The sequence below is a fragment of the Carettochelys insculpta genome, chromosome 3 (genome assembly GCF_033958435.1).
Source record: "Carettochelys insculpta isolate YL-2023 chromosome 3, ASM3395843v1, whole genome shotgun sequence".
Taxonomy (NCBI): Eukaryota; Metazoa; Chordata; order Testudines; family Carettochelyidae; genus Carettochelys; species Carettochelys insculpta.
In genome coordinates, this window is record NC_134139.1 from 124909526 (window position 1) to 124933705 (window position 24180).

The following is a 24180-nucleotide window of genomic DNA, read 5'->3' on the forward strand; positions in this document are numbered from 1 at the left end:
GCGCAACATCGATGTTGAACATCGACGTTGCCAGCCCTGGAGGACGTGTAGACGTTATTCATCGAAATAGCCTATTTCGATGTAGGCTTCACGTGCAGACGTAGCTTAAGTGTGGTAAGACCTTCATTCAATGCAGCATAAAATGAAAGTTATCAGAGACCTACTTTACCTCAGAGTTTGCTCCTCTCTTTAGAAAACGTGTCCCAGCAAATTTGCTTGATCTTCTAGCTATTAGAGTGACATACACTGGACGACCATAGATTAACAATTCTTGGAAGTAAGGTTAAGGTTTACAAACTTTATAATTCCCAAAGCTATTATCCTTTCATTTGTTTTAGTTCTTGTAAATATTAAACAAAATATACTCAAATGAAAATTTACTTCAGTAGCCTTTTTCTGAATGAAAACCCTATTTTAATATCAAAACAAAAAGCAGTCAAGTAGCACTTTAAAGACTAGTGCTACTTGACTGCTTTTTGTTTTGATACTATATAGACCAGCACAGCTCCATCTCTGTTCCTATTTTAATATAATTTTTTAAGCCATGTAACCGTAAACATGAACAGGATTCCTTTTCACTCTTTCAGAATTCTTTAATGAGTAAGAGACATTAATTCCCTTTTCATTCAATCATTTGTATAATGCTTTCCATTTTTCACAGCTCTTTATAAAAAAGTCAACTAATCTTCATAACTACCTCAGGTAGGTCCAAAAAGATTATACCTAAATTGTGACTCCATAGTAATATTTCCCTTTCTATTTCTCCCCTCCCACAAATGCACGTGTATGGTAAAGACGGATTAAAATAAGTCTCTATAATATGTTAGACACTTATTTATTACAAAGATGAAAGCATACTTTTAAATTATATATGTATAAATTTATGATAATCATTTATGTATAAAGTTAAGATTAGTTGCAGAAAATATTTATTAAGAAAGAAACCTTAGAATGGAATTTAACAGTCTATTTAACTCTTGTCCCACTGAAATCAGTAAGAGTTTCTTCGCTGACTTAAGCTGTGTTAGGGTTACGTGATTTGAAAATCTAATCCTAAAGCAATAATAATTCCTATGTTTTAACAATATCAGTCAGTGTACCTCTGTGTCAATAATTAAGCTCTACCAAAGTATTTATTATTTCCTTCAGAACTCCCTGATAAATACCATCTGGCCCCAAAGGAGTTCATTAAGTTGCTACACTAGAACTCAAATCTGCAATTAGCTCCACACTGGCACAGCACATTGCCTGCATGGAAGTGATTACAAGACTGGAACCTTATATTCTCCATAGAAATAATACAGTGATTTAATGTAAAAACGTGTGCTTGGGTTAAAAATCTTCCCCACCCCCAACCTTTTATAGCTATGCTAAAGACACCATCTTTCCATTTATATATCTTTTAAAGATCCTGTGTTTTTAGCATCTGGCAAAATAATGTAGAAGTAATAAAATGACTGTCATAATACATGTGAAAATCCTTTTAAACAGAGTTTAAGAATAACACATACAGTAATTAATCTTTTGTCCTGGAGACTGCTGTCTCACACACAAACTTTTAAATTCAGTAAATCAATATGTGATCTCTTCTAGTGCAAAGGATACTGGACTGTCCACAGAATCCATGAATAATATATAACAGCCAGTCATGATGAACAGTGTTTTTGACTATGTCCAATAACTGACCATTCCACACATACTTTTTATATGGTTCACTGCAAATCCCAAACACACCTAAAAAGTTAAAGTGAAAATGCACCAATATAAGAAAGAGCAGACCATTGAACAATTACAGTAATTTTATTTAACACACACACTGATTGAGGATTTTAATTTGATTATTCTTGTCCTCAGTTTAGAACACCAGTTAATTATTAGCTTCAGGACTATGCTGAACAGGGATGGCTCTAAGTATCTAACCTAATCAATGTAGTATATGAATAATGCTTTCCACCTTAAAAAAAATCAATAGCATTCTGACATTTTAGTTAGATTGTGGCTGCATCAACTGAGCATAAGATACATCCATGAATGTCATCAGCACATTTTGGCAGAAAAGCTTATGTCATCTGATCTCTCCCACAAGTTTCATCTATGTGCTGCACGTATGGGATACCCTGCACCTCTATGTAACCTCCAACCTGTAGGGAATCAATAGAGGAAGAGCAGTCATCTCTTAATGTTGAGTTTCACTAAAGAGTACTTTAATGATCACCCATCTATTCCTGTTGAGTCATGTAGGCTAGTTAGTAGTACTTCGTGGTCCTCCACAAACAATGGCAGAGTAGTCCAGCATTATTAGCATGGAAATCTCACCGGATCACCTGGACACAAACCAGGTGTCATTTAGTACAACTAGCACAGTGTCTGTGATACTCCCCGGTCTGAACATGATAGGATGTTGACTGATGTCACAAGTTTCCTGAACTTGATGGTTACCATTTTCTTAATTACGTTGCTCAGGAACAGGAAGTTGGAGATGGGATAGTAGTTGAAGGGAAAGTAGTTGAAGAAATCTTCAGCATGTGCTTTTATGAATTGGGGCCTACTTAGCTAACCTTTTTCTAACATAAGATTTCATAGGTTAACATAGGATGTATGTCTGAAATACAAAAGGCTTCTGAATCAAACTCTTTTGTGTCATGTTTTTATTTTGGAATTTCTCACAATCAAAGTCAGATTCCAAGTCCAGAAGGGATCACTGTGACCCATATAATGCAAAATAATTCCCAGAGCATAATTTTTAGGAAAAACATGCAGTCGATGTAAAAATCACCAGGGACGAAGAATCCACCATGACCCTTGGAACACTTTTCCAATGGCTAATTACTCACCGTTACAAATTTACATCTTACTTCCATTCAATTTACCTAGTTTCAACTTCCAGACATTACATTGTGCTCTATGTTTCTCTGCTAGATTGAAAAGATTATTAAATATTTGTTCCCCATGATGGTACATACAAATTGATCTAGTTACCTCTTAAACGTCTCTTTGTTATGCTAAGTAGATTGAATTCCTTGGCTACGGTTACACTACAGCACTCTGTCAACAGAAGTCACTTGAGAGTTTTCCCGACAAAACTTCTGTTGACCAAGTGTGGCCACACACAAAAGCCAATCACGAGACCACTCAGCTCTATTGACTATCCGGCTGCTCTCTTGAAAAAACAGGCACCTGGAAGCACAGCAAACAGGGCTGCCCATTGTGGATGCCCTGTCTGTTGAGAAGCCTGAGGCATACCACTGCTGGCAAAAATGCTGAGTTTCGAACAGATACTGTTGACAAGTCCCATTTTATGTGCACACAGACCATGAGTTTTGATGACAAAACGAGTTTTGCCAGCAAAGCTTGCTAGCGTAACCGTAGCACTTGAGTTTAAACATTATGGCTACGTACACTAATGCCAGAAGCCAGATGCTTGTACACTAATGCCAGAAGTCTAGGGAACAAAGAGGAAGAATTAGAGGCCCTGGCACAGTCAAACAAATATGAGGTGGTTGGAATAATGGAGACTTGGTGAGACAATTCGCATAATGGGAGCACGGTCATGGAAGGTTATAAATTCTTTAGGAAGGACAGATGGGAGAAAAGGAGGAGGAGTTGCGCTCTATGTGAGGGAGCAGTATGATTGCTCAGAGCTCCAGTATGAGGAAGGAGAAAATCCAGTTGAGTGTCTCTGGGTTAAGCTTAGAGGTGGAAGTAACAGAGGTGATGTTATAGGTGGTGTCTGTTATAGACCGCCAGATCAGGGAGATGAGATAGATGAGGCTTTCTTCAGGCCGCTAAGTGGAGCTTCCAAATCACAGGCACTGGTTCTTATGGGAGACTTTAATCATCCGGACATTTGTTGGGAGACCAATACATCAGCACACAGACAATCCAGGAAGTTTTTGGAGAATGCAGGGGATAACTTCTTGGTACAAGTGCTGAAGGAACCGACCAGGGGCCTTGTGCAACTTGACCTGCTGCTCACAAACAGGGAAGAACTAGTAGAAGAAATAGAAGTGGGGGGGAACCTGGGCTGCAGCAACCATGAGATCATAGATTTCATGATCTCGACAAAAGTAAAGGTGAGCAGTAACATACAGACCCTTAATTTCAGAACATCAGACTTTGACTCCCTGAGAGAACAGATGAGCAGGATCCCTTGGGAAATGAAGATGAAGGGGAAAAGAGTTCAAGAGAACTGGCATTATTTTAAAGTCTTACTGAAGGCACAGGAACAACCAATCCCGCTGCATAGTAAGAAATGCAAACATGGTGGGCAACCAGCTTAGCTTAACAGGGAAATCCTTAATCAGCTTAAATTCAAAAAGGATGCATACAAGAAATGGAAACATGGACAGTTGACTAAGGAGGAGTATAAACATACAGCTGGAGAATGCCGGGCAGTCATCAGGAAAGCGAAAGCACAATTGGAACTGCAGCTGGCAAGGGATGTGAAGAGTAACAAGAACGGTTTCTACAGGCATGTGAACAATAAACAGGTTATCAGAGAAAGTGTGGGGCCATTACTGGAAGAGGGAGGTAACCTAGTGACAGATGATGCAGGAAAAGCTGAAGTACTCAATGCTTTTTTTGCCTCAGTCTTCACGGACAAAGTCAACTTCCCCATGACGGTCCTAGACAATCCAGTATGGGAAGGTGGAGGGCAGCCATCTGTGGGGAAGGAACAAGTTCTCAGCTACCTAGAAAAACTAGATGTGCACAAGTCCATGTGTGTCTGGATTCAATGCATCCCAGGTTACTGAGGGAATTGGCAGAGGTCATTGCTGAACCTTTGGCCATTATCCTTAAAGACTCTTGGAGATCGGGGGAGATACCGGATGACTGGAAGAAGGCAAACGTAGTGCCCATCTTTAAAAAAGGAAAGAATGACAATCCAGGGAACTATAGACCCATCAGCCTTACCTCAATCCATGGGAAAATAATGAAGGGAATCCTCAAGGAATCAGTTTTGGAGCACTTGGAAGAGGGGAACGTGATCAAAGTAGCCAGTATGGATTCACCGGGGCAAGTCCTGCCTGACCAAACCAACTAGCTTCTATGACGAGGTAACAAGCTCTGTGGATGTGGGGAAGTCAGTGCATGTGATATACCTTGACTTCAGGAAGGCTTTTGATAAGGTCTCCCACAACATTCTTGTCTATAAGTTAAGGAAATATGGATTGGATCCTTGGAGTATAAGATGGATAGAAAGCTGGCTTGATGGTCAGGCCCAACGGGTAGTGGTCAATGGCTCAATATCTGGATGGCGGTCTGTTTCAAGTGGAGTGCCGCAAGGCTCCGTTCTGGGGCCGGTGTTATTCAACATCTTTATTAATGACCTGGATGAGGGACTGGATTGCACCCTCAGCAAGTTTGCAGATGACACAAAACTAGGGGGAAAGGTAGATTCATTGGAGGTGTGACAAAGTCCCTTGTCAGGCCCTGTGGGTCCCTGTGCTTCCTGGCGGTTCTCTGTTCTGCCTCAGAGACTCACGGAGACCCCTTATCTGCCCAGGCTTTTCCAAAGGCAGGAGTCTCCGCTTAGTGAGCCATCCTCATCACAGGCAAGTCCAGAGTGGGGAGGATAAAGCCAGTCGCCTTGCAGGCCCACGCCTGCTCCAGTGGAGTAATCCCTCTGGGGAAGGGTGGAGGGAGTCCAGACCCGCCCTCTACCCTGGACTCCAGCCCAGGGTCCCTACGAGGACAAGAGGCAACTGGCAGGGCCTTCACCCATGCCCCAAAGTAGCAACCTCACTCTGGGCCACTTCACCCACCGCTTCCCTGTGGTACCTTCTCACTCGCTCACTCATTCACTCACTCTGTTCTGCTCTGCCTCTCGCTCTGCTCCCCCAGTGCGCCTTCCAAAACCTTCCCCCCTGCTACCACATGGGGAGGCTTTTATAGGGGACGCAGGGCCTCAGCTGACCAATGAGGGCTTGGGCCTAGTCAGGGAACAAAAAGGCATTGGCCCACCATCCAGTATACCATCCTTCCAGAAGGTTCCTGAAGCTTCCAGGTAGGGGTCTGCCACAGAGGGTAGAGAGAGAATCCAGAGGGACCTGGATAAATTGGAGGACTGGGCCAAAAGAAATCTGATGCAGTTCAGTAAGGAGAAGTGTAGAGTCCTGCATATGGGGCAGAAGACTCCCAAGCATTATTACAGGCTGGGGACCGACTGGCTCAGCAGCAGTACGATGGAAAGGGACCTAGGGGTTATGGTGGATGAAAGGCTGGATATGAGTAAACAGTGTACCCTCGTAGCCAAGAAGGCTAACGGCATACTAGGGTGCATTAGGAGGAGCATTTCCAGCAGATTAGAGAAGTAGTTATTCCTCTTCATTCGGCACTGGTGAGGCCACATCTAGAATATTGTGTCCAGTTTTGGGCCCCTCAGTATAAAAAGGATGGGGATTTGCTGGAGCAGGTTCAGCGGAGGGCAACAAAAATGATTAAGGGTCTGGAGCACAAGACTTCTGAGGACAGGCTGAGGGATTTGGGCTTGTTTAGTTTTCAGAAGAGACGACTTAGAGGTGATTTAGTAGCAGCCTTCAACTTCCTGAAGGGGAGCTCTAAAAAGGAGGGTCAGAAACTGTTTTCAGTGGTGTCAGATGGCAGAACAAGGAGTAATGGTCTGAAGTTGAAGAGGGAGAGGTGTAGGTTAGATATTAGGAAAAACTACTTCACCAGGCTGGTGGTGAAGCATTGGAACGCGTTGCCTAGAGAGGTGGTGGATTCTCCATCCCTTGAGGTTTTTAAGTCCCGGCTGGACAAGGTCCTGGCTGGGATGACTTAGTGGGGGTTGATCCTGCTTGAAGCAGAGGGCTGGACTAGATGACCTCCTGAGGTCCCTTCCAGCCATGTGATTCTGTGAGTGGCATAGCTAGCAGGGTCATGCAAATGAGGGCACTCAACTATGCAAATGAGGTGCTAACTGACAAATCACATACCTCATTTGCATACTGTCGTGTGACTGCTGTCCCAGTAGAGGCTTCTATTGCCACAAAACAAGCCGGGTAGACAGGGTTCTGTTGACCAAACTCCCCCGATCCTTGACAAAAATGAGGGATAAGGGTCTGTCAACAAGGGAGTTTTGGTTGACAGAACCCCATTTACCTGGCTTGTTTTGTGGCAACAGAAGCCTCTGCTGGAATAGCGATCACATGAGACTATGTAAATAAGCAGTCTCATTTGCATCATGCTGCTGGTGGCAGGACTGAATCTAGATGCAGCCTTAGAGTTCGGACCACCAAATTTTGTACACAGCTTCCTCTTATCAGGTAAGGGTTTGGTTATACCAGGAAAATGAGATGTGACTGGAATGAGATTGCTTCTCATGAAACAGAAAGGGAGGGCTCTGCTACATTATGACCACATGGTGGCAGTAGGGGATATAGGATGGAAAGCAAGGACAATCATAATGTCTAATGACCACAGAGGGGCAGTAAGGGCCAGAGATGGGGACCGGAACAACCACAATCCCACTGGACCTGCAGGAGGCAGGGTGGAAAAAGGGACAACTATCCAGTATATATTTGAGCCTCTCATGAAAGTATATGGAAAAGAGACAATCACCATGCAGGTAAAAGAAGCTGGTTGAGGGCACACCCGCCCTGCACACCCCAACACAGGAATGCCTCAATCCCAAGGCTGCCACTCCCGCAGGAGCCCTGAAGCTCCCATCTTCCCCCCAACCCACCCACCACTTCAAACAGGAACATTTTATTAGTTCCTGAAGAAGGGGAAGGGCACAGTTATCCATTCAGTACTCTGGCTGGGGAGCGCAGGGGGGAGATGAACCTGGCTAGATCAGCCCCATCTGGGGGCATGCATCCCTCCCTTGGCTGTGCCTCCTGAAGGCTGCAATGGCCAAAGATGAGCGCTTGACTCCAAGCTGCTGTGGTGAGAGGGGGCTGGTGTAGTCCTTTTTCCCAGGACAGACTGCATACTGAACCCCTCAACCCAGCCCTAACCCAGAGCAATGATATAATGAATCCTGTACATTTTTATTTTATTTTCCAAAAAAACAAAAATGAATTGAGTTAAAGACCCAAATAATGCCAGGTAAATCTTCTCATATGTATATGTATAATGTTTTTCAAAAAGTTAAAGGTGTGTATAGATCTATATCATATAAATAGATATAGATCTATACACACCTTTAACTTTGAAAAACATACTTTTTCCAGAAAAATGGGAAAGCACCAAAGTTAAAAGTATGTTCAGTAATAGTCTTGCACATTTCTGCAACAATAAATAAATGCAGAAAAAAATCCAACTTTGTTGAATTCTATGCTAAATTGATTAATATGAAGCATCAGCAGAAAAAAGAAACAAAGTAACATTTAAAAACAACTTTCAAGTGTTTCTGTGTGTGGGAGGAGTGAAAGAGAGGGACTGTGCAGGAAGACGAGAAATCAGACAAGAAAACATTAACTTTTTAATTACTATCCCTTTAGTTCTGCAGTATTTTTCAGGTTCAAAATGGAAGACTTCGGTTGTAGTTCAAATTAATTGGTAATTTGTTCAAAATCCCTGGTCAAGCTTAGTGGTTTAACGTGGTAGGTATATGATCACAATTTCTTTGTCATTGATATTTACCAAAATTAAACAAGACAAAATCTATTAGCACTTGTTACAGTTCACTGAAAATTGATCACTTTCAATTCATCCCTATGAGCTGAATAATCAATTGCTCAAAAATGTCAGCATTCTCAATTATCTCCCTGAACTACTATGTAAATTACCAAAATAAATGAATGATTAATCATCAAGAAATTACGTTGCTCATCTTCAACTATCTGTAATTGGCACTTTATGTAAGCTTTTATTAACTGAGGACTGTTATGAGACTGCATTGATCAATTAAAAAAAGCTGTATGTTTCTGCAAACGGAAGTGAAAAAGAGTTCTAACTGCATTTGTAAGAAATTTGGTATGTCTAAAATACACTTACCACTTCCACCTTGTGTTGTAAGTCCCTCATCTTCAAAGATATCAAAGCTCTCCTGTCGATTTTGAGTTGTTTCAGTTTTTAATATTTCAAGTGGCATTCTCAGAATGGTAAGATTATATTGAAGAGAGTGTGACAGATCATAGCTGTAGCTAAAACCAAGATTAAAATTTAGTAAAAATTTTATGGGAGCACGGACTATCACTGAAAAGCCTTGCTCTCTATGGCAGTGTCTACATAGCATTCCCCTTTCAGGAGAAGTATTCAAATGAAGGAGATCAAAAATGTAAATGAAGTACTGATTTACAAATCTCGCACTTCATTTGTATAATCTCATGCTATTGCATTTCTGGAAGAGATTTTTCCCGAATATAAAAACAGCCATGTAAACGGGGTTCCTTTGGGAAAAAACCCTGTATTTTGAAAGAAGCCTTATTCCTCATATTTTTGAAAATCAGCACTTTATTTGCATTTTTGATCTCCCTCATTTGCATTCCTCCTACAAAAGGGGAATGCTACATAGACATGGCCTATTTAATACAGTGTAGTCTATTTTGCATAAAACAGCAAACTAGACAAGCATACTTTAATTACATAATGGCAGCTTGCACAGGGGGTACTGTAAACACCATGCTACAAGCTTATGAGTAATTTATAACACAATGGCTGAAACATTAACAAACAACAAAATTTAAAAGGAGACTGAAGATCTCAGTAACAAAGAATGACTATAGCCACTCAGCCTGGACATGAGCCACCCTTTTTGACCTTCTCAGTGAGGGGGTGTTTATGAGAAGGGGCCCTGGAGAGAGAAAGGGAAGGGGATGCTAAGAGGAAGGAGAGGTTGTGAACTGTAGGATACAGCTTCAATGTACTGTATCCAGAACCCAGCAGTTCAAGGTTACCCTTAACGAAGTCAAATGAAAAGGGTGGCTCCGGATGGCTGGCTTCTCTGAGGTCATGCAGAAAACAATCTGAGACCTTCCTTTTGATGGAGTGGATATTTTCTCCAAAACAGACAGATACCAGATTGCCTGGGATGAAGGATACCATGGTCACTCTTTGCTCATTGGGCCTGAGAGTGGTGGAGGACATTCCCCAGCATGTGTAAGGAAGAGGATTCTATTTCCACTACTTCCTGATCCCAAAGGTTAGACCCATCTAGGACCTGCATTACCTCAACAAGTCTCACAAGAAGTTCTGCACTGTTTCCCTGACCTCCATTATCCCTTTCCTGGATCCAGGAGTCTTGTTCCTGCTCTCAACTAGAAGGACGTCTATTTCCATGTGTTCATATTGCCAAGACATAATGTTTCCTCCATTTCATTGCGTGAGGATACCATTTCCAGTTCACCCCCTCACTGTTGGCCTATACTTAGGTGTTCACCAAATGCATGGGACCAGTGGCAGCTGACCTCCAGTGGCATGTGGTCAACCTCTTTCCATACCTTGATGGCCATACCATCAAGGGCAGGTCTCCTTTAACATAACAGCCATTGGATTTCAAGACAAGGCTAGATAAAACTTGAAATCCAACTACACAAAGCTGTATTAAACCACAAAATAAAAGCCAAGATTTTAAGATTTCTGCTAAAATAATATTATACTAATCAGTATCTGTTGTTAAATACTTACCTAAAATAAAAATTGCTAGACAGGTCCACATTTTGAAATATTCGTAGATATCTAAAACAGAATAATACAGATAAAGAAAAAAATATTCTGAAATAGCAACTTCTTTTCAACATGCACAAAATGAGACAGTGAATAATCAGTTTCAGAATCACCATGATCAAGATATGCGAAAGTCTATTAATTGTCATCAGATGTTCCCCGGTATTTATTACTACACTTTTGTATTTTGGCAGTGTTTTACGCGTCACTGAATTTCTGCCGAAACTCTGGAAAAATCTGGCTGGAATAAATCTTGTATTGTTCTAGCATATACTTATTCATTGTTTGAAACATGTCTCAGAGGTGTTTTTACTGTTATTTTGGACCACTGTGGATCTGTCTCTGTTGTAATTTGATCATCTCTTTACACACACTATTGGCCAAATGCTGCCATGTTTAGCCAAACAAAACTGAAACTCCAATTGATGAAGAGGAAAGCACTAAATCCTTCGAGTTCTTTCTCCCAAGCAAAGAAACCGACCTTTCCTCTGTTGCAACCTGTGATTCACCTAAAATTCTCTAGGTCTCAAGGACAGTCATATCACTTTAGAAAACTTAAAATTAACTATTCCCATCAAGGCAAATACCACATACATCTATATCATGGTTTAGATAACATGGCAAAGTTTAATAATGTATGTCATGCTACGTCTAGACTGCAGGTTTCTGCAGGGAGACCAGTGGTCTCTCGGCAGAAGTCTGCCACATTTGGAGCATTCTGCCAAAATCCCTGTCTTCCACAAGGAAGAAGGGGTATCCTGGCAGAAGGGATTTGCCTGACATTTGGCCCCATACAGACAGTCCAAATGTCGGGAAAGCTTCTCCTGATAGAACTGTCTACAAGAAACATGCAAACTTGGTACACAATTTGTGTATCTTTTGCCAACAGTTCTTGACAATCTAGACACTGCCCCATAGTCATGTACCCCTTTTAGTTTCTAACAAGCAGTACTGATGTATATTATTTCTATACAATTATAAAGCGTTCTAATGTGGAAACTTACTTAATGACTACCATTAGTTTGATCTATTGCCTGCAGTTAGTTTATGATGATGTGTGTGACCTTTAGTTAATTCACACATTGTACAAGACTGAAAATGCTATATTATTTGATTGGGATAGTAAAACATAAGTTATTTCTACTCCTGTCAAAACAGAAAACTGAGATATATTCACACATTATTCAGGATTACTAATTTCAGACTGCCACATTCCTTCCTCCATGAAAACTCATGGAATGGGAATACTCACCAGAAGACATGCTCAGTTTCTGAAAGATAGTTTTACTGAACCTTTCTAAGTGCATAGTACTCCCTCTGCCTCAACCCTAACTCTAATTCTTAATGCAATGCTTCAGATGGGTCTGACTGCATGTTGCCAATGAAACTTCTCCCCACCCATTGCCACCGTTTTGACAGAGTGAAAATGACCCCTTTCACTGAGGTTTACATGGCCTCACAGGGGATCCAATGATATTCAAACAACTAGTATATTAAGTATATTTATTGATATGTTCCCAGATGAACTAACTACAATCTTCCAGGCCACACACAATTGTTTAGGTGTATCTTTGACATATAAGTAACCTAGAGATGTTGGCAGAAGCTACAAAACGACATGACAGAGCTGCATCTCCCCTTTACGTAGACTCCACTGAACTTATACCATGATTCTCCACTCCAAGACACCTGTCTGTCTCCATTTAAACCTGCTACTTCAACATAAAACTAGCATAGAGAACTGGCGAAACAAGTTCATATTGTTCAACAAACTGCTCTCCTCTGGCATATGTAACCGATTAGAATCTATGAAACTTAGTTTGTAATATAACCTTGTCATTTAGAAAAAGCTATACAGAAACAGTCTATCACCACCATTTACCTTGCTTCATCAGGATGAGTGACTCGTACAGAGTCATTTGGAATGTAGATCATATTTGTATCTTCTATTTTGTATATTGCATGGCCTCCAATATCTGCCATCTTTCTTCTTTTTGTTATTAACACAATGTAGTAGCCTTCTAAAAATCTAACAAAACCTGTTCAAAATTAAAGAAAAACAAGACATAAGAATCCATTTGTCATTAATAGACCTAGTCTGATACAATGTTTAGAAGGACAATATCAGGTACTATGCTAGTACTTCGCACAATATTAAATCTGTGCAAGCATTTGAAAGCTCTCCTTTTTAAGCACACCAGGGCTCACTTTTATCCAACTCTCACTTTGGAAAAAAACTGAGCATCCAGATCAGATTCAGACCCCTCTCTTTCCCCACAAATCAACTGCTTGGAGATGGGGAGGATAAAGGGGGTTTGGGAGGCTATGACCTTACTTTCTGGTATCAGGAATAAGCCCTGATCCTTGCTGCCTGACTTTGGAGAAGGAATCTACTTGGGCTCCCTCATCACCACTTCGGTGGTGCAGAAGTAAAGAGGTCACCTAAAAGAGAAGCTGACATTGCAATAATAAAGGGATAAAGAGGCCAACTATAGTCATCCTGATCTGTATTCATGGGGGAACTGCATTCATGTATTCCACAGATTCTTGGCTCCCCTGCAGAAAAATAAGAGAGCAAAGAAATCTGAGCTGCCACAGGAATGTCTGCTGGGAGGAGCAGATCACCATGGGATGTGGGGGGGAAAAGAAGGGAAGCCAGCCATGATTGGGTGAGTCCATAGAGAGACATTAAGCACGTGGAGCTGGGCGCCAGTCTGAATGTGAATGAGTGAGGGCTTGTCTATGCTGCCACTTTGTTGAGGTGTAATTTTCTCAATCAGGGATGTGGAAAAAAAAAAAGTACTCCTCTATATTGTATATTATTATCATTATCCACCTAGTTTTTGACAAGTGACCCAATTTTTTGCCTTCTAGTCAGGTCCTCACATAAAAGTCACCATAATGGGCTCAGATTATTACCCAGGCAGCATCTATACTATGAGAAAAACAATTTTATTAAAACTGATTTCTTAACGTCGTGTTTTACCCATTTGATTTTGAGCATCTTCACCTTCCCAAATGCTCACCACAAAATTGACTTACTGCTGCCACATACAAGTAGCTTAAATCGAGTGCTGCTGCAGTGTATTGTTGGAACCTATCCCACAGTTCTCTGAGCCCCATTGCATTCTGGCCCCACAAGTCAATGTGGGTATACGATGCCATCTTCCCACATTTCATTCCCCTTTTTTTCTTGCCATGTTAAATCAGGCACTGCATATTTATTGCAGCACCTCATTAGCACATTTCAAACCCGCTCATTAACATGCATGCCCCTTCCGAAAGGAAGGGGCTCGTGTAGACACAGGGTGACATTCATAAACAGATGCCTGAGGTACATCCTGAACATCAAATGGCAAGACTTTGTCACAAATGAGGAGCTTTGGAACAGAGCAGTATGAGAACCAATTGACATGGAAATCAAGAGAAGAAAGTGGGGATGGCTAGGCCACACTCTCAGAAAACCATTGTCTAGCATAGTTCCTCAAGCTCTCACATTGAACCCGCAAGGAAAATGCAAAAGAGGAAGACATCAGACAACATGGAGAAGGTCTACTGAGATTGAAAGACAACAACTGGGGTACTTCTGGAGACAGCTAGAAGTTTTGTCCCAAGACAGAGTGAAGCAGAGGAGACCTGTAGATGACCCATACTCCATGCAGAATACAAAGGTTAAGTAGTACAAGCAAACAAGAAAGACATCTGCAATGAAACCTCAGTGAATCATCCTCTTGCATCAATACAGTGTTACCATGGAAATAAATGTAACAATCTTTGTTTATAGTGGTCTTCAAAGTAATCATCATCATCTCTACTTTCTCTGCTGCCTTGCATTCAGATATTGAGGAGCATACTGATGAAAATTAATTATCTTCAGACCTGGTGGGCTGTTGCAGCACACTTTCTAATACTGCAGGGTCTCAACATTTGTGAGGGTTCTGTGTTGAGAACTCTTGTGAATGTTGAATTTTGTGAATATAGCTCCCACCTGGAGCCCGGCTGGCAGCGCTCTTGCCCAGGGCCCTGGGGGAAGCAGTGGCTGCCAGCACTCCTGCCTGGGCCCCAACGGAAGTGGCTGCTTGAAATAATTAAATTTGCAAACATTAAGGTTGCAAATCTTGAGACCTTCCTGTACTCATTTAGCATATCTTCTAATAAAATACTGGAAAGTGAGCTCGGTGGTTGGGAGATGGGTGGGGCAGGGAGAGAGATAAGCCTAGCAACATATCTTAAATATTTAAGAGAATCAGGCTCTGGTAGACTTAAATAAGGACCAAATTCCAGTGCAGCTTACATGCTAACTCATTCCTGATTGAGATACTCTTGAGATCAAATTACACATAGAGATGACATTAAATCCAGCTCTCCCGCTGATGGCTCATGCCTGCTTAAGTGTGACATAAGCAACACCTAGGAAGTCCATATAAAAAGTGCAAAAAAGTGTATTTTGTTAATATGTTATTTTGCTACATGATCCCTGTGCAGAGTGGATAATATTCTGATTGGCACAAAATGCTGCAATTATTTGTGTTCCGAGATATGCCTTTTTTAAAAAATGTCAAAGAAATAACAAGGGGATTACCTACGACACCGAAAGCAGAGACAGCTCGAGATAATCCAGAGGAGCCCTTCTGTCCAATCTTTGTTCTATTCCCCAGATCCAGTCGGCCAAGAAGTTCCCTCACCTCTTGCTGTGTGTACACATGCTGAAGACAGAAACATATATTGAATTTATTCTTTACGTTGTCAGTGCTATTGTATGTCACAGAACAGCATAGTTTCTTTAATTGCACAGTTCTGTTCTGAAAAGTGACTAAAGAGACTGTCTTGGCTTCCACTATTTACTGGCTCTAAATTTCACAACTTATGTGGTCAAGACTACAAAACAAAGTTGTATTTTGCAAATTGATCACTACTGTCAAGCTTGAATCCAAGACCAAGATGTGTATGATAGATAGCACCAACTCTACCACAGTGATTAAACATAATTTAAAACAATTTCCTTTAAAATATAAAATTGCATGTTTAATAACAAACACACTTTTTAATGAAGTTAAACATTGCTTAATTTATCTGAATAAGACACTAACAATTATATCTAATAATTTAATAATTTTCCTAGCCTAATTTCTCTCTCCATTTGTAACAATCTATGGACATCAATCTTCTTTTATTAATGTACCTGGACTTTTTTTTTCATTCGGATGGGGAAAAATCATTCTGCCCTACTATCCATCCCAATATGCGATTACCTTGTGTCTTATGTATTTTGTCTACAGAATTTCAGTTACAGAAAACAATAAAATAGATCCTTGTTCTTCACAAAAAACTGTGAAGACACTTACATCATGGGCCCTGAAAGCTGGGTCTTCCCAACTCCCCATGAAATCTGATCCCTTGCATACTTTAATTCTATGCCCTACAGATATCAAGGGGGAAGACCAGAGTATCTTAAACTGGAGAGCCTGGGCCAAAAGAGTTGCAGGGGTGGAGGTCACAAAGTTATTTTAGAGGGGTTGTGGTAATGCCAGGCCCACTTCTGAGATGCCTTCATAGCAGGGTGGCTGGACAGCAGCCGTTAGTCACCAGGCCTCCAGTTCTGAAGGCAGTGCCCCACCAGCAGCTGCACAGAAATAAGGATGCCCACACCATATCATGTCACCCTTACTTCTGAGTTGCCACCTTCAGAGGTGGGTGGCTGGAGAGAGGTGGCTGACAGCAGGCCCAGGTCTGCAGGTTGATGGACAGAACAAATGAGGACAATACCATACCATGTATCAGAGGGGTAGCCGTGTTAGTCTGGATCTGTAACAGCAACGAAGGGTCCTGTGGCACCTTATAGACTAACAGAAAAGTTTTGAGCATGAGTGGGGATAACAAGGTTAGCTCAGTCAGCAAGGCTGAGGCTTACTACCAGCAGTTGATCTGGAGGTATGAACACCAAGGGAGGAGAAGCTGCTTTTGTATTTAGCCAGCCATTTGCAGTCTTTGTTTAAGCCTGAGCTGAGGGCGTCGAATTTGCAGATGAATTGTTGCTCAGAAATTTCTCTTTGGAGTCTGGTCCTGAAATTTCTTTGCTGTAGGATAGCTACTTTTAAGTCTGCTACTGTGTGGCCTGGGAGATTGAAGTGCTTATATCATGTTTATATAAACAACACTGACCAGCACACCGTTACACAGACACCCTCCCAGCAGCACAAGAAGAATAACTCCACGTGGACTCCTCCTGAGGGTAGAAATAACAGTCTGGACCTATATATAGAATGCTTCCGCTGACGCGCACAGGCAGAAATTGTGGAGAGACAGCATCGTTTGCCTCACAACCTCAGCCACGTGGAACGCAATGCCATCCACAGCCTCAGAAACAACCCTGACATTATAATCAAAGAGGCAGATAAAGGAGGAGCTACTGTCACCATGAACAGGTCTGACTACCAGAAGGAGGCTTCCAGACAACTCTCCAATACCAAATTTTACAGGCTACTTTCCTCAGATCCCACCAAGGAATACACTAAGAAACACCACCATCTGCTGAGGACACTCCCTACACAAGCACAAGAACAGATTTATACCAACACACCTCTAGAGTCCCGTCCGGGGCTATTCTACCTACTACCCAAGATCCACAAAACTGGAAATCCTGGACGCCTGACTGAGCTAACCTTGTTATCCCCACCCTTGCTCTGGCTTATTTATACCTGGCCCTGCAGATTTACAAGACCAGCATCTGATGAATGAGTCTGTGCTCACGAAAGCTCATGCTCAAAACTTTTCCGTTAGTCTATAAGGTGCCACAGGACCCTTCGTTGCTAATACCATACCATGACATTCTTTCTTCTGTGTTGCTGCTGGTGGCAGCTTCTCATTCAGACCTGAACTCCTGGCCTGCAACTGCTACCCTCCAATCACTCAACTCTGAAGGGAAGTGCTTCTGTCTACAGCAGCACCAAAGGAGGGGTAGCACTACCGCAAACATTCTTACAATAACCTTGCATATTCCCCCCATCCCCACACAACTCCTTTTTGGGTCAGGACCCATACAACTACAATACCATGAAATTCCAGATTTAACTATCTGAAAAACAATGAAAAAATTGTGATTTTTAAAATCCTATGACCATGAAATAAACCAAAATGGACTCTGAATTTGGTAAGGCCCTACTTGTGCCCCTATAGAATTCTCTTAAGTGGATTGGTATCCAGTGCTGGCAAATATCTTTGCAGGATTGAAGCCTTATGACTTGATCCTCCAAAAATGCATGCAACTTTACCCACATTAGCTTTTCCAATTTATGAAGTTAAGTTAGCGTGTAAGTCTCTGAAGGAATGGAGCACTATACCATAAATCCTTGGGGTAGGGACCATGCGTTACTCTATGCTGTACAGTATCAACCTTTGTTGTCTGCACTCATCTTGTTTGAGCTGTGTACTAGTTTCAAAACAACTTGAAGCACTTATCTAAGCAGTAGTTAAGTAGGATCATCATGCATTTCAAAACAACATAGCTAAACATATGACAAAACTCACATCTATTATTTGACATTAGAAGATCACAACTAACAGAAACTTAGTGACCTGGTAGTATGATAATAGAAATTCATCATCCTGCTACTAGAGAGAAGTTTGGCTACCTGCCATGTGAAAAAAAACAAAAAACATACACATTTGAAATTCCAAGCACCTCAAAATACTCATGAATGTTTGTTCAGAACAGCTGAAAATGAAGTACTTACCTTATCATCAATTATAACTAAATCCCTTGGTTCAGTGCGATCGATTTTCAAAACACGATACTTTGTCTCTGCATGATTACTCCCAACAAGAAAATACCGCTAGATTTTAAAAGGAAAAATATTTGAATATTTGTACAAAAAAAGAACTCTTCAAAACTATCAGCAACAGGCATTGTACAGTTATAGATTAGCTGTATCTTAATTACATCAAACCAGTGTTTAAAAAAAGTATTGTTTTAGCCACCTTTTCAGGAACATTTTATATGCATTTTGTGAAGATTCTAATCAATTGCCAACATTTAAAAAGCCCCTCAACTCTCCACTTCACAGCACAGAGAAAACCAATTTAAAACTGCGGTGGGGGGACAGCTGGCAGCTGTGTAGAGAATGAAAATGCAAGGTAAGAGTTTCTCCTTCCTCTCTCCCCTACCCCGCCCACTTACTCATCACTGAAAACTCTGAAAGGTCTCCAAGCATCCTGCTTGCACTAAATTAGGCATTTTTAGTAAGTCTTTGTATTTGACAGGCTCTAACCATTATGACGTGAGAGAGACACCAAAAATTTAAATCTTAATCCAAAAACAAATCTTTAAAAATTTAAGTTTAACAGTACTAGAAATTGAGAAAAAACTAGCATTTTTTCAAAAAGTATTCATTATGTGTATTTATTAAATGTGAAAAATAAAGAGAACAATTCCAACAAACTCATAACAAAGGGTGAACAAGAAACTAAATTTGACTTATTTCCTACATTTAGAGTCATTAACACTAATGACTGGCTTGCTGTAGGAAGCTCTTGTTTTGCTAATTCCGTCAGTGAGTACTCTTCTGAACACAACAGGGTGTAGCTTTTAATAACACTCAGCATAATAGGAGAACATGGTGAAGTCATGTGGCTATTATACTCAGGCTTGCTCTTAACTTGAACAGTCACATGGATTTAGGATGCATGAGGAGGTTCAGCAATAAAAATGCACAAAGTTCCTGGGTATCAGAATTCACACTAGCGAAGCACTGAAGACAAGTAAAATGTAAAGCCCGATTCAGCATTCTCTACTCCCCCCAAAAAATCTCCAGCTGGTATCAGTGAAGGTCTTTATGTAATAATTGGAAAAAATAGTATTTGCTTTTGTGTGTTTAAGGCAGCTACAGTACGCTTGACCTACCTCTACGATAGTACCTAGATATTACAGTGTATCTCTCATGATTCTCTTCAAAGGGGATTCTACTTACAGTACTATGCCATACAGGTTGAACCTCTCTACTCTGGCACTCTGGGGACCTTACCAGGACTGGATGAGAGAATTTGCCAAACCACAGGAGGTCAGTATCGTCTGGCATCATTAACAGCACTTCCTGCTTACTGGACTCTTTGAAGACATCTTTAGGGATAAATTAGAGCTAAATAATGGCACAGAACACAGAGCCAGAACTGGTGGCTGTAAACAAACTTTATGGGGCCACTGGAAGCTTGGCCACACATGATAATGGACATCCAGCTAACTAAAATCATGCCTGACCACGGATGCTGCTGGATGAGAGTGTGCTGGATTAGAGTATGTAGTATGTGTGCATTTGGTTCTTTATAATTAGGATTACAACAGTCCACCAAGCCATAACATACATACAGTAGACCCGCAACTTGCGTGGACTCAACTTATGCGTTCTTTATATTAACATGAGTCGAGTCAAGGGTGGGGGGTGGAGACCTGCTTCCCTGTGCCCTGCCTCTACACTTACCCCTGCGGGACTCACCTGCCAGCAGTGCACTACTGGCCAGCTTGGGAGCTTCAAGGTAGGAAGCTCCCACCTTGTGGCTGCCTGGGGCTGCAGCACTGAGGGTGGGGAGGGGCAGGCACAGCATGCAGCTAAATGCTGAAGCGGGTTCGCGGCCCTCCTGCTGGTGCCAGCGGCTCTGGCTCCTTCTGTGGGCAGGTGGGGGGGTCTGCTTAGGGGAGAGGCAGAGCCACCTTCTCCAGCTGCCATGGCACCCCTGCTGCCCAGCCCCCGCTTCACCACAGAGCCTTTAATGGCTTGGAGCCTGCGGCAGCCAGCAAAAGCACAGCAGTCCCAGCATCATGCATGGTGAGAGTGTGGAGGTTGCTCCCAGCAGGAGAGAGGAGGGGGCAGCCGTGTGTGCATACGAGCCTGGGGGACACCAGGGCTGCCTCCTCCTGCCTGCCTCCTGGGCTGGGGCTGAGTGGGGGCAGGGGGTGTGTGTGGAGTGCTGAGCCCCATCCAGCTCCCAGCCCCTTTGCTGCCGGGATTACCCCAGGCCCAGCAGCTACCTGGGTGTGGAGCTGGCGGACCCACCTGCATTTTGAGTTGTGTGAAATTAGAATTATGCCTGCTTCTCCAGAGCCATAATTCTCATACAAGTCAGGGGCTTACTGTGTATCATTAATCTTCGCTGACATCTCAATTCCACACCAACTGCAAGTAAATCAATTTTAGCTATCTCAAAGCTTTTACTTTAATTTTTATAAACAGTAAATGCAACAACCACAACAAAAAACCCACAGAATCACGAACACACACACTTGCCTAAACTGGCCAACCATGTGATCCTCATACTTCAACTCTTATTCTCACTGGCCCTTTATTCTCTACTCTGTATCACCCTCACTTATAAAAATGTAGATTGTAAGTTCTTAGAAGCAACTACTATATATATTTTTTGCTGTAAAGTGCCTAGCACATAATGGGCTATTACAGTGGCATGAATGCACTACTGCAATTAGGGCAACATCACAACATTTTAAAAGAGCAATCTTCGGAAGTCCTTTGAGATGGACATGCTTCTTTATATTTGGTGTGCCTCTGGAGAGTGGCGCGCAGATTTAATAACCCAAATTTTGAGTCACATGGGTCATGGTTTACAGAGACCTAAGCCCCAAAATAGCATTGTTTTTAAAAGTGCAATTTTTTTTCTTAATTATCAACCATTTTAACAAGTTTCTAGGGGTTTGTTTGTTTTTGCAAAGAGCTAGATGTGATGCAGGTCAAAATGGTCTCAATTTATTAAGTTTCACAAATCTTTGGGAAAATAGCCTGGTCTATACTGGGAAATTAGGTTGCTATAACTAGGTCATTCAGGGGTCTGAAAATTCACAAGTGACACAATTAAACTCATATAACCCCCAAACAGACAGTATGTCAATAGGAGAATCCTCCCCATCAATCTAGCTACGACCTCTTGAGGAGATGAATTAACCACACCAATGGAAAAACCACTCCCATTAATGTAGATGTAGTGAAGTACTGCTTCAAGTTTTAAGTGTGGACAAGCCCTGAGAACGGTAGTCAGGAAAAAGTACAGTTTTTGCCCTATGTAGGCTAGCCTCTAGAGTATTTCTATTAACATTTTTTACTTTTTAAAGCTCAACTTTTGTGAGTACTCTAAAATTTGAACAGTTAATCAGATTACTTTGAAACTGGTGTGCCCCATGAAATGGGAAGTCACTTTAGAGATCCCAAGTTACAGTCCCACCCTCCTTTGAAAACACAGTTCTCTTTTGCTTACTTGTACTGTTAAACTATTAACTAGATGAATCACAGACCCCTTGAGGTCACCTTTTACTTAACATAAATGACTACCCCTCACTTGAAACAAAAAGAGTTCTGGGTTAAGTGGCCTTCTATATCTTGCACCTCTGCCAACAGACCCTAACCCTCTTGCAAACCCACCACCAAGAACCCCAACACTTTACCACACCACATAGCTCACTGTCACACTTTTCTCCAAACACTGAATGTGAGTCAGGTTATGAGAAGGAGAAAGCAAAAACAAAAAATAAATTAAAAAAAAGCATATACCGGGGAGTGAAGAATTCAGTGAGATGCATTCTGGGGCATGGTTAGGGACATGTGCCACACCAGGGCTTATAGCACCAACGGCCAGTATGACTGTGTGCAAAGAGAGTAGAGGAAAGGTACCATGAGCAAACTTTTTTTTTTGTCCTTTACTACGGTTAGATGGATTCCTGTGGATGCTCCATCCAGCCATAGCAAGCTGCTGCCCTACCATCCCAGTCAGCCCCAGGAACACCCCAGCCCCAGAGAGCCATTGCCCAGGCAGCAGAGCTCTTGTCACTCTGGCCAACCCTGAGGAGCTGCTGACCAGGCATCAAGGTTCAGTTCAGTTTCCTTGTCCATTCTGCCTTTGGCCTTTGCTGAGATTTAAGGAAGGGGACTTAGTAGGACCCGCAGCACTACTTTTGTAATGCAGATACCGAGCCATTGGGATCTGGATTGAAAATCCACTTTATTACACAAGATCACCAATAGCCATACAATACCTTTTGTCCTTTCTGGTTTGGATTGGATTTGAACCAAGGACCATAATTCAAAGGCTCCGTTAACATTACCAATCTCTTCATTCAACCAGTCCACGAAAAAAAAAATTAAAAATGAATGCCTCAAATTCAGAAACTCATCATTAAAATTATTGTCTGACATTTCTGGATAAATCATTCAACTATCACACACTAAGTCAGTCCACAGAGAGATGTTTCATCTTTGGAAAACAATCGCTTCCCATCCTCAAAGTAAACGTGCAAAACTCTTTGAAAAGACAAACTTAGAAACTACACTTGCTAACTTCGCTGGACACCAGAAATCATGGACTGAACAGAGATAGTAGGTGGTCTTATTTCAACAATCAACTGCTCATGCTGTGAAGGCTTAAAACACACAGGGATCCAGAGGCATGGATTCCCCTCAGACCAATCTAGTCATAAAGCGACACCCAATGATTAAGACAACTGAAATTGTGTGTGTAGTTTACAGTGTGATTCCTATCATGCTGATCACAACTCAGCCAGTGCTCGAACAGAGATGGGTTAACAATCTTTAACTCACTAACACCTTCTTCTATCTTCCCTGGTCCCACCTCTCCTCCCACACCCAAGACAGAGGGGTTCTAACAGGTCACTTAAGCTTGAACAGTCCTTTGGATTATATGTTAACTACCTATATATGTGTTCCACCTTACATTTAACTGTGACACTCTGATGAGTGAACTTCCCAAACCTGAAGAAAAGCTCTGTGGCTCAAAAGATTGGACCTACTGCTGTTGGTGAGAGACAATAAAAGATGTTAGTTATCTCACCCATCTTGTCCCCCTAATATTCTGGGACCAACATGACTACAATGTCAGCTATATACTTTATATATTTTTTGTCTAGTCAATAAACCATTTTGAAGTTATACAAAAGATAGGGAGCTTAAATCAACGTAGCATACAAAGAAGGAAAGGTTTATTATCCACTAGGGAGACATGTTCATTAAAGAAGCTGGATATTCTGAAGATCAGTTTGGTACTAAACCTTCCAGCCTGTAATCCTCAATATGGATTTAAAAAAATCCAGCAAAAATAGATACAAAACACGAGAGAGACAGACATGCTTCTCCTGGGCGTAAGTGTCTTGTAGGATTTTGTTAAATCCAATCAAACTGTGCAAGCAATTGGGTAAGTACTTAATTCTAAAATATCCAGTTTCAGAAAGCCGGGCTAAGCCCCAAGAACTGAAGGTGTTTGTGTAATGTTGCTAATATTTAAAAATGCACAAATTATAGCAAAAGTTGTGTGTGCAGAAAAAGATAAAGAACTTATGCAACATATTTGAAATTTTGTGACAACAATTTGTTTGTAGCTGCCAACCATATATGTTCAAGTACAGTGCACAAACCCTGTAGATAACAAACAGCCATATGCCAAGTACACTTTCTATTGAATCGAACCAATGATTGGGGAGCATGCTAGGCTGCTTGCTGAGAGACCTTAGTAAGAAAACTGATTTGGAATCACGTGCTCAGGGCTAGCAATGTTTCA

At 41.6% G+C, this 24180-nt stretch overlaps 1 protein-coding gene across 1 annotated transcript in view; it reads right to left on the bottom strand.

Annotated features, from left to right (window-relative positions):
• The window catches only part of FIG4 (FIG4 phosphoinositide 5-phosphatase), a 118575-nt gene that overhangs the window by 81512 nt on the left and 12883 nt on the right, over window positions 1-24180 (bottom strand). Inside the window, exons 2-8 of the mRNA XM_074990763.1 lie at window positions 18348-18446; window positions 15197-15320; window positions 12497-12653; window positions 10576-10626; window positions 8944-9092; window positions 1606-1734; window positions 170-270 (exon numbers count right to left, since the gene is read on the bottom strand). Coding sequence (XP_074846864.1) covers window positions 170-270; window positions 1606-1734; window positions 8944-9092; window positions 10576-10626; window positions 12497-12653; window positions 15197-15320; window positions 18348-18446 — 810 coding nt within the window. The remainder of the gene's footprint in view (window positions 1-169; window positions 271-1605; window positions 1735-8943; window positions 9093-10575; window positions 10627-12496; window positions 12654-15196; window positions 15321-18347; window positions 18447-24180) is intronic.